Below are 11381 nucleotides of genomic sequence, written 5' to 3' on the forward strand. Positions count from 1 at the left end.
TCTGCGACCACCTGCCGACTCAATCTGAGCCTGAGTAGGCACTGCTCCCCAGAGAGGCCCAGGAAGCTCTGCCTGTATACCCTCTCACGTGGGTAGTGCCTCCTGCGACCTTGGCCCCTCTGTTGCACCCCTCTCTGCTGTTCTCCAGGTCCTTGTTGAGTTCCTCTCTCTTGTGGACCTGTAGATCCCAACACAGCATGACGTGGCTGCCGCGGATGGTCATTTTCCTCCTCTTCAGATGTTCTCTGGAATACATCCTGATCTTGTCAGTTTGAGAGGCTGCAAAGTTTTGGTAAATATGTCTCAACTCAAGAAATCACAGTCTCAACAAAAATCTCTCAGTCTCAACACCAAGAACTCTCAGCCAAACATTTGCCTGAGAGAAATGAGAGGCCAGCTGCAATATCTGAGCTTTTATTGAGATGTGTCAATCACAGGTTTATAGGGCCAAATTAGCTACGGCTGCATCTCGCCTCCGTTTCAATGGCGAGATTCAGAAGCCATGGGAAACCCGTGCAGGAGAAGTAAACTTCATTTCTGTTTCAGAATCAATTAAAAATTACCTACCTCAAGTAGGTAAATTGCCCCGTTAACGATTCACCCGCCGGCAGTAAGTGGGTACGCGACTTCTGGGTTTCGGCTGCGCGCGCATCCAAACGTGTCCATGTTGAACCTGGAATTGGGCACGTTGGAACCAGGTCGCATTCGCGCTGGAGAAAGCCGCAAATTGACTTCCCACCCGGCCCCGACCCATCCGTTCTTGGTGGTTAAAATTACCCCCACTGTGTCAAAAACTCCTTTTTAGAAGGCACAAGCCATGAATCATTATTCAACAAATATGTTGTGCACTATATTATTTCTATCAGGAATTAAGACCTGGCTTGAATCAATGATTAATCAAACCAAGTGACAGTCTTTATTACATCTTTACTTTCAAATAGGAGGCCTGTGAAACTACTTTTTAAAAAAGTTATGACCTGGATGTTAATGTTTAACATACTGGAGCTGGTTGATTCTGCAAGTTAAGACAGTTCTATGTGATTAATGGCTTGGATAAAAACAGGCCTTTATCATATTTATGTGACTGAACATTTGTCATGGATGGAGAAATCAGTGGAAGCTGAACAGACCATATATAAAGCTGCTGTCAACTAGTGCAAAGTTAGCATAGGCAATTTCAGTTGCATCACTTGTTTTATATGATGGACACACTCCAGCATTGATATTAATATTTATAATTCTACAAGACGTTTAACTTATATCCTTAAAAGTTAAGAGCATGAAGTAAAAAGTTAACTGCAGTGTATAAACAAATTCACAAAGGGAATACAATAATTCAGTCAACAGAAATCCAATTTAAGGACTACAATTACATATGTGAGGACAACTTTCTCTCGTTGTATAGCCCAACCCCAATTAAATAGAAACCACAATTTCAATAATTGTTTTACACTTAGTAAATGATAGAATGGATGAGAGAGCAGTGTACTCTTCCACTGTCTATTTTTAATTTATTTAGTAGTGTTTTCATGTATTTTTTTAAACTGACAGTTCAGCAATCATAGAAGCATTAGTTTCTGATTATAGTATTTATGAAAATAAATGAACAGTCACGATATTTTAAAAGTCCTAAATTCTGATAAGTTTAAACCATAATACTTCCATTTGCCAAATCCCATTAGATGACATGGTTGAAAATGTGATTATTTGCAACACCATAGTTACAAAAATATTTATTACATTTTAATGTACAAAATTAGTTTTATCTAATTCACCAGAGCCAACCAATAAATACAATTAAGTGCAACATAATTGTTAAAGCAGCAATTAAAACAATCAATCCAGACCAGTGGAATAATTCATGTGCAAATTAAGAACATATACACACTAATTGATCAGCAGGCCCCATTCTTCTGAAAAGAAACAGCAACAATAGCAGGTAATGCAATGAATATTACCCGAAAAGTTACATTCTTCTTTATTAAAAATTATATGGTAATATTAAATAAATGTAATCCTGACACTCAGCATTCAGACTTGGGCAGTGATCCCGTTGATGCTAGTAATGGATTCTGTAAAAATATAAATTAGAATCAGTTACAATGCAATTACAGATTCCTATATCAAACAAACACAGATCTGTTCACTGTATTACTCAGTATAGTACCTAACATGCCAGCAACTAATGGTGCCTTCACAATTGGGAACAGTTCATTGTGAATACAAATCAAAGTGTAATCAATGGAATCATTTCCCAATCCACAGATCGATTTAGTTCCCATTTAAGATTAAATCTTGAGCTCCCTTGATGGTTCAGTTTACTGTGCAGTGCAGAACAGTTGTACAGACCTGGCAAGTTCCAGGTTTGAGCCCCAGTCTGTGCTCTCATCTCATCAAATTGGCAACAGGGACACTGCAATTGGTACCTCTGGACTAAAGGGGAAAAAACCCAACCCAGGACTTCTACTCCTGACCACTGTCCAGTGACCACTGCTTAAGCTGCACGTGTGTGGATGTTTGTTGAGGACAAGAACAGCTCAATTGTGATGTCCCTGAGGGCTATTGGATCGCTTGGGCACAGCGAATACAAGAAAATCAAGCAGGCAGGAGCACACGCCCATAGGGGCACCCCCCACCCCGAGTTTCTATCCATTTAAATTAATGAACAGAAAATTAAGCAGCCTCCATTAGGGGTGTGAACTCCTTCCCATACAATTTTCCTGTATTCGCTGTGTCCATGTGATCCAATGTGCAGGATCAGGAAAATTGACCTCAAAATCTTACATCAAATTTTTATCATTTCAATTTTAAATACCAATTGTGGTGTAAACAGAATGCATGATGAAGTATAATATGAATTATGTCCCACACGATTTTCTGTACTACCCTATCTCCAATCTACACTTTTTCTCTAAGGTCCTTGAATGTATTGCTGCCACCCATCTATGACTTGTTATCTCCCTCCTTGCCTTCACCTCTTAAAAGTTCCCGTACCAAAGTAGCCCAGTTGGTAGCATTGTCACGTCTGGGTGAGAAGTTTGTGGATATGAGCCTCACATAAGGATTTTGAGATCATAATCTAGGTTGACACTCCAATGCAGTGCACGGGGAGTGCTGCATTGTAGGGGATGGGACATTAATTTAACATCTTGAACAGGTGGATGTTATGCGTCCCATGGCATTTCCAGATAAGAGTAGGGATTTCTTCCAGTGCCAAAAACAGATTAACTGATCAATCTACTCATTGCAGCTGCATTTGACTGCCTAATAACTCACCACTTCAAAAGTAATTCATTGTATGTGAAGCAAATAGGGCAGTAGAGGTTGGGAAATCGAGCGGGGTTTGGTCCTGCTCACTTTGTCCCTGTTTCTGGAGCCACCTAGTTTTCTGGGAGGTTTAATTTCTGGCAGACTGAGCTCCATCTGAAACAGGTGGGATCTCCTTTTGTAAATGTAGAAGAGGGTGGGGAAGGGCATTGTGTCATTTTCCGGGTCACAGGTGTGCAGATGCTGAGTCCCCAGCACGCCCATGAAATCTGGTGGGAAGGAGGCCGTGGCTGGACCTGCAGGTATGAGGTTCTTAAAGTCTGCAGATTTTACAGTTACATGTGGTTTGGGCTTTCCAAAGGTCCTTTCGTACTTTTAAAAAAGTTTTTTTATTTGCTGCTGGCACTTAAACTTTCATTGTGACAGTGTTTTTTTTATTTTACACCAAACTCCCTTTATTATTTGTTAGGCCAATAAAGATCATAGTAACATAGGAACAGGAGTAGGCCATTCAGCCCCTCGAGCCTTTTCCACCTTTCATGGCTGATCTGTACCTCAACTACATTCACCCGCCTTTGATCCATATCCCTTGATATCCTTACCTAACAAAAATCTATTGATCTCAGTTTTGAAAATTTCAGCTGACCCAGCATCCACAGCCTTTTGGGAGAGAAAGTTCCAGATTTCCACCACCCGTTGGGTTAAAAAGCACTTCCTGATTTCACTCCTGAATGGCCTAGCTCTAATTTTAGTTTGCCTGTATCTAACCAATCGAATCCTTCTATTATTTTAAAGACTTCGATTCGATCACCCCTCAACCTTCTAAATTCAAGGGAATACAAAAACCAAGTTTATGCAACCTGTCCTCATAATTTAACCTTTAAGCCCTGGTATCATTCTAGTAATTTTATGCTAGGCAAAAAAACTTTCCTGAGGTTCAGTGCCCAAAAACTGAATGCAGTACTCCAGATGGAGTCTGGCCAAGGATCTATATGACTGAAACCTCACTTCCTCACTTTTTTATTCCAACCCTGTGAGATAAAGGCTGACATTCCACTGGACTTTTTGATTACTCTTTGTACCTGTGCACTAGCTTTTAGTGATCATGTACATGCACACTTAAATCTCTTTGCTCCTCCACAGCTCTTAGTCATTCACCATTAAGAAAATATTTCAATTTGTCTTTCTTGTCTCTAAAGTGGATGACCTCACACTTCCCCACATTGAACTCCACCTGTCATTGTTTTTCACATGCACTTAGTCTGTCTATGTCCCTTTGTAATTTCCTGCTCCCATCCACACAACTTACTGTGCCTCCTAACCTAGTGTCATCTGCAAACTTGGATATACAACTCTCTGTTCCTTCATCCAAGTCATTAATATATATGGTGAAAAGCTGAGACCCCAGTATAGATCCCTGGAGAACACTACCTGTCACATCCTGCCAATCAGAGAACTTTCCCTTTATCCCTACTTTCTGGCTCCTGCCTCCAAATAATTACCAACCCATGTCACAAGGGTAACTCGAATTCCATGCACTTTCATTTTTGCTAATAAGCTCTTGTGCAGAACCTTGTCAAATGTCTTCTGGAAGTCCAAATGGACAATGTCCATAGACATTCCCCTATCCACTAGTGACCCCCTCAAAAAATTCAACGAGATTAGTCAGACATGACCTAAAACATTCACATATCCATACTGACTCTCTTTGAACAACTCATACTTGTCCAAGTGCTCAGTCACTCTGTCTCCCATGTTAGATTTTGATCCTTCGAGCTGAGGAGGGAGAGGAGTTGCAGAGCGATGTCAGAGAGTATAGCTACCCAAGAAATGTTCTGTGCTCTTTTGCTGGCACCCACACTCCCACATCTGCAGTGAGAGGTAACATACCTTACTTTGGCAGATGTTGTGCTGGTTGTGGCTCCTCTTCCCAAAGACTGCTGATGGAATCACTGTGAGCTATGAATGCCTGACTAACCATTCTGCTGGAAAGTTCCTCCGAAGCAACCCAATCACAGTATGTCATGCTTACATGGTACTGCATGAAAGAAGGCATGGCAGAGTGATCAGAAGCCAGCATTGCCTATTTCGTTATACCAGCCAAGATGCCGTCAACAATTTCTGCAGGCCATGGTAGACTGATTGAGAAAGGCACAATCGTCTCAGAGTCTGGGTTAGCAGAAGAGCAGATGCTGAGCTGTACCATTTGGTGTAAGGACACCTGGAGCTACCATGCAGCAGCGAGCTTGCACATGCACAAGGGAGTAACAGTCAGTTCTGGCCTGAAACTTTGATGCACCTTCTGCATGTTGCAGTGCTAATCTATGGGTTGGTGCTGTAGAGTGGCACAGAGGGCAACCCTCGCAACTTGCAACTAGCTCATGCAGCACCACCTCGCCAGCAGCCATCAAATAGGGGACATGTGCTGGGCTGCACCATCACTTGTCTGCAGATTTATGCCTGCACCTTGAGCTCCCTATTCTTTAATCTTGGCCTGTTATTTCTTAATCTCCTGCTCCATCAACCTTGGAAAAGGCTGCTGATGGGCTGAGGTGCCTTTGAAGGCACGCCAGAAGCTTTCTGAATTTTTGTTCACCCCACTGTGACATTCCCTTGCAATGTTATAGTGTAACAATTATCTTTGTGCTCAAGAAAATAGGGCACACCAATCCTGTCTGAACAGACACTTTATCGGTACCTATATAACTAACCACATTAATAATAATATTACTAGATCAAAAACTCCTTTTATTTCACTTAAAATGCAATATATTTCTAAATTGATTTTATTGCACTATTTTATCAAAGTAGATAAAATGTCAGTACGTTAATAATACACTGCATATTTTATATATTGTTACAATTAAACGCAAGAATTTGAATTCAGTAGAGAGTCAAAGGTCAGCATGGCTGAGGACATGTGTGGAGTAAAAACCTGTTCTTAGGAGTAAAATAAACTTGCTAAAATACTATAAATTATTACTGATTATGCACAGTATTCTCTTTGTACCACAGGTAAAAATCTGCACCAGTGTTGTCCAATATATTACCCAATTTCCACAAGTAATTGGGAATCCAGATGTGGCTAATTGCATTTCTGATTTATAAATAAAAAATGAGTAATAGATATAATTGTTGGACATTAGGATTGCCAACTCTGGTTGGTGCCATTCCTGGAGGTTTGATCACATAACAATTTAACCACGTGATGCCTGGTCACATGACATCTGATCACATGATGTCTATATTGCATTTACCTTATAAAACTTGGGATGCTTGTAGATGAGTATCTTTGCTTGTGGTTTTGCGCCAACAGTTGTTGTGCGAGAAGTTCCAAGAACCAGGTGGCCACCTGTGAGTAGGGGGAGAACGGATACCGAGGGCGGGGAAGAGGGGATACCGAAGGTGGGGGAGGCATTCACAGAGGGGAAACCAGAGATGGGTGGAACTTTGATTCCACCAATACCTAATAGTAACTTACTGAAATTGCACTGATAACTAATAGTAATACTGGTAACACTTGGATTTCCCTCATAGCCAACAATAATACAATAATTCACTGATAGTCTATATGTAACTGGTTGTAATAGTTGTAACATTTTGATATCCTATCTGTAACTAGTAGTAATCCTATAACCCGCTGATATTCACCCTGTAACTACAACCAGGATCCCTCTGCACTGCACAAGGTGCGGTCACGCTCCCCAGTTGATGCCATTTTAACAGTCCCCATCTCCCTCCCTATCTCCTTGGACTCTGCTTTGGACTCAGGTTCTGTGTGAAGGTGACAATTCTGAACTTTGAGCCTCAGCCAGAGCTGATCTGTACTTGGACTTCACACATCAAAACCGGCCGATACAGTCCAACTTGAAGCAAACCGAGAGAGCGCACAAAAGGCATCGAGCTCTGTGCTTGGGGCACTTCTCAAGGGCACATCGTCCTAAGCTCATCTCAGCACCAACATTTCTAAACCACTCCCTGGGCTTGGACTCAATAAAGGAGAGTTTTCATAAAATGATAGAAATTACAGCACAGGAGGCCATTTGGCCCCTTGGTGTCTGTGCAGGTACTGACGCTCTCTCCTGTAACCCCATTCCCCTTGGATCCTTGTATATTCCTCCTTTATAAATATTTATCCCAATCACTTTTAAATGATGTTCTAGTCTCTATTTCAATAGCTGCTTGTGGTGATGCATCCCATGGTCCCATAACACTCAGTTCAAAAACTTTCCTTCTCCCTTCCCCCTTGGTTCTTCCAGTGAGAATCCTCAGTCCTCCTTACCTTGTTCCCTATTCACCCACCAGTGGAAACAATCTTTCATTATTTACGCACAGTGCAGTCCACAGGTTTCACTCACCCCTTTACTGGCTGATCCTCTCTTGGTGCTGCTGCCACTCACCAGGTTGTTTCTGCTGCTGCCGGCTCTACAGAAAATGCTAGGCACCACGCCCACCCCATTCCTCAGTCCGGCTCTCACCTCCCCCTGCATAAGCCCCAATCCCCCTCCCCTCCACCTGAGCCCCAATCGCCCAGCCCACAGTCTCACACTCCCCCTCCCCCATCCGGACCTCATGCCCCCATCCCCTGATCTCCAGTCCCCTGCCTCTCACTCCTCGGAGTCGCAGTCTACTGCCACTCTCTTCCCCCTGCCCCAAGCGCCAATCCCATGCCCCCTAGTCCTTGTTCACCCTAGCCCCGTACCTCTCCCTACTCCATCTCTCTTCCCCCGACAAGACTCCTGTCCTTTGCAGGGAGGATGTTCCTGACGGCTGGGGAGTCCAGAACCAGGGGTCACAGTCTCAGGATACGGGGTATGCCATTTAGAACCAAGATGAGGAGAAATTTCTTCACTCAGAGGGTAGTGAACCTGTGGAATTCTTTACCACAGAAGGCAGTGGAGGCCAAGTCATTAAATGTATTCAAGAAGGAGATAGATATATTTCTTAATGCTAAAGGGATCAAGGGATATGGGGAAAAAGGAGGAACAGGGTACTGAGTTAGACGATCAGCCATGATCATTTTGAATGGCGGAGCAGGCCCGAAGGGCCGAATGGCCTACTCTTGCTCCTATTTTCTATGTTTATGTTTTCTATGACTCGACTCATAAGAACATAAGAGCAGGAGTAAGCCACATGATCCCTCAAGCCTGCTCCGCCAGTCAACAAGATCACGGCTAATCTTTGACCTCAACTCCAATTTCCCGCCCGATCCCCATATCCCTTGATTCCCCTAGAGTCGAAAAATCTATCCATCTCAGCCTTGAATATATTCAATGACTCAGCATCCACAACCCTCTGGGGTAAAGAATTCCAAAGATTCACAATCCTCTGCATGAAGAAATTCCTCCACATCTCAGCCTTGAATGGCCGACCCCATATCCTGCGATCATGTTCCCTAGTTCTAGACTCTCTAGCCAGGGGAAACAATCTCTCAGCATTTACCCTGTCAAGCCCCCTCAGAATCTTATATGTTTCAATGAGATCACCTCTCATTCTTCTAAACTCCAGAGAGTATAGGCCCATTCTACTCAACCCCTTTTCATAAGACAACCCTCTCATCCCGGGAATTAATCTAGTGAACCTTTGTTGCACTGCCTCTAAAGCAAGTATATCCTTCCTTAAATAAGGAGACCAAAACTGTACGCAGTACTCCAGGTGTGGTCTCACCAATGCCCTGTTCAACAGTAGTGAGACTACCTTACTCTTGTTCTCCAACCCCCTTGCAATAAAGGCCAACATGCCATTTGCCTTCCTAATTGCTTGCTGTACCTGCATGTACCCCACCAAGACTCAACTCCCATCTCTCTTCCCCCCACCGGACGGTCCTATTCCCAGTCACTCCCAAGCCGGTCATGGCTTTATGCCGCGCTGGGGGTGATGTCACCAAGCCAGAGGCTTCTCTGAGCGGCAGCCAGAGATGTCACAAGTGAGGGGGGAAGGCGCTGCTGCAGCGGGAAACTTAAAGCGCGAGGTTCTCCCGGGCAGCGCCCCTATTGGGCATGTGACCTTATATTCGCACGGTGTTTGCATGTGTACTTTAATCTTTTTGTGCATTTGCTGGTAAAATGGTAAGAAGAAAAGCGGAGGGTGCAATGTTTTTTGATCGTTGTGAGTGCTCTACATCCTTGGTTACTGAATGGTGATAGATATTAGTTAAGTCAATGTACATAGATGAAGTACATTTACTTGTAATGTGTGAGTGTATATAAGGTATTTTCTACTAAAATTAATGCATGTGGCTAAAATGTTATCCCACGCCTGTGGCTAGTCAGTGATTTATATTGGACAACACTGATGTACACTTGAATTACTTGAAACACTGACTGAAGGCAGACAGGCTCCTTTATGATGTCATGAACAAACTGTAGTGACACACACAAGGCGAGGTGATGTTGTTCAGCCCTTACCTGTATCTGTGCCCTAAATATATGAAACTTTCGCAGCAAAACATGCCTTGCTGATATCTTTACAATATTAGAAGGAAACCTGCAAGGGCTCTTCCTACCTGTGGAGTGGATTCCATAAATGAATTTGGGATTGCAGACATCTGCGTGAAAGTCCCCACCCATTTATACACCACACATTAAATAGCTCCCAGCTCTCAGAAATCGATTTCCCAATGGCAGCAATGGTTAATTATTAGCTATAAGGTAAACGCTCCTTGCAAAGTAAACACCCTCTCCACTATACTTAAAAGGCAAAAAAAAACCACATTCCTTTATTTAGTTAATGTGGATAAATCAAATGTGTTACCCGGCTAAATGGCTGAATTTTCCGTGCCTGTCGATGCTTCCGGAGGGCTGAAATGAACGTCGGCACTCACAGAAGCAGAGAGTGTCTTCAGTTGTGCATCAGTTGATGTGGGAAAAGGAAATGAGCTTTCGTTTATGCCTGCCAGGCTGCCCACAACACGTCTGGGATTGGCGGCCGATCTCCACGACCTGCTCCTCAAACTTTGTGAGAGTCTGCTGGAGAACCTCCTGAAGAATCCCGAGAACCTGGTATCCTTCTTGAGACCGACGTCGTCCTGCAGCTCGTCGTGGGGCACCTCGATGTTGCCCGTGTACCAGAAGATCCACCAGACCAGGCTCATGAAGATCACGATCGACCCGGCGTAGATCAGGAAATCGTAGAAGAAGACATTGACGAAGACCCCGATCAGCAGCACCGTCAGCCCCACAGCGTCGAAAGCGACCGCCAGCCAGAAGGCGCAGGCACAGCGTCCCAAGCCAGCTTGCCGGAACGCCATAGCGGCGGCAGCGTCCGACCCAACCCCTGTCGTTTCCCTTGAAGCCGTTACAGGTATCGATGGGGTAAAAGGTCAAAGCCAACACACCCACCCATTCACCTGGGCGCAACACCTGGGTGTCGTGCCCTGCACGTCACCTGTGGGCGGGGTTGGGACCTCTCTCGCCAATAAAACATGGCTCAATTAAAAACAAGTTTGTGTTTTAGAGAACATGCAATGTACATGTTTGCTGGTTACCGTTTGTCGGAATACAGACCAACTCAATAACAATTTATGTTGTTTTGCAAACCGAACTGCTTATGTAATTGTTTCATCAAACCAAAGCTTTGGAAATTCAATGATTCCCATCGCAGATTGATTCAAGGTTGTCTGCAGCCTTTCCACTGAGCAAGAGACTTTTTGTCTTCCACACATCTCCCGATTTTCACTCGATTTACTTGAAAGAACATCTAAATCTATTTGTTTCTTAATTTATGGAAGTTAGGAATTTGCTGTTCGTCTAAGCAAAATGTTACGGCCTGCCCTTCCAATTTTCCGTTGATGTGAAATAGCTGACTGCTTTCAATCAATGTAAGATGTGTAATATAACTCTACTGTCGAATAAGGCAAGTCAGGTAAAACGCCTGCAGGGTCCAGCTGACAGCTTATTTTAATTTTAATTTTGCACTTTTATAATGCTAGCAGACAGCTGACCCTGAGAGCTTCCTTTATACGAGGAGCAATATATAAATGTAAGCTGCCGTTGGGGAGTTCTTTATTAATATTAACATTTAATCAATATTTGGATCCCAATGTGCAATTAAGTCATTTTAGTGTCATCTCTGATAACGAGATCAACTCAACTTTGTGCACGTTGTCAACTGTT

At 43.4% G+C, this 11381-nt stretch overlaps 1 protein-coding gene across 1 annotated transcript; it reads right to left on the reverse strand.

The window, feature by feature from the left end:
- Nucleotides 1-1284: 1284 nt before the first annotated feature.
- si:dkeyp-72e1.6 (transmembrane protein 238-like) lies at nt 1285-10601 on the reverse strand. Its single transcript, XM_068003729.1, has 2 exons — nt 10021-10601; nt 1285-2072 (listed from the first exon to the last, which is right to left on the reverse strand). The coding sequence occupies exon 1, from the start codon at nt 10514-10516 to the stop codon at nt 10025-10027; it is 492 nt and encodes a 163-aa protein (XP_067859830.1). The 5' UTR covers nt 10517-10601; the 3' UTR covers nt 1285-2072; nt 10021-10024.
- Nucleotides 10602-11381: the final 780 nt, after the last annotated feature.

Source organism: Heptranchias perlo, chromosome 22 (assembly GCF_035084215.1).
Source record: "Heptranchias perlo isolate sHepPer1 chromosome 22, sHepPer1.hap1, whole genome shotgun sequence".
NCBI lineage: Eukaryota > Metazoa > Chordata > Chondrichthyes > Hexanchiformes > Hexanchidae > Heptranchias > Heptranchias perlo.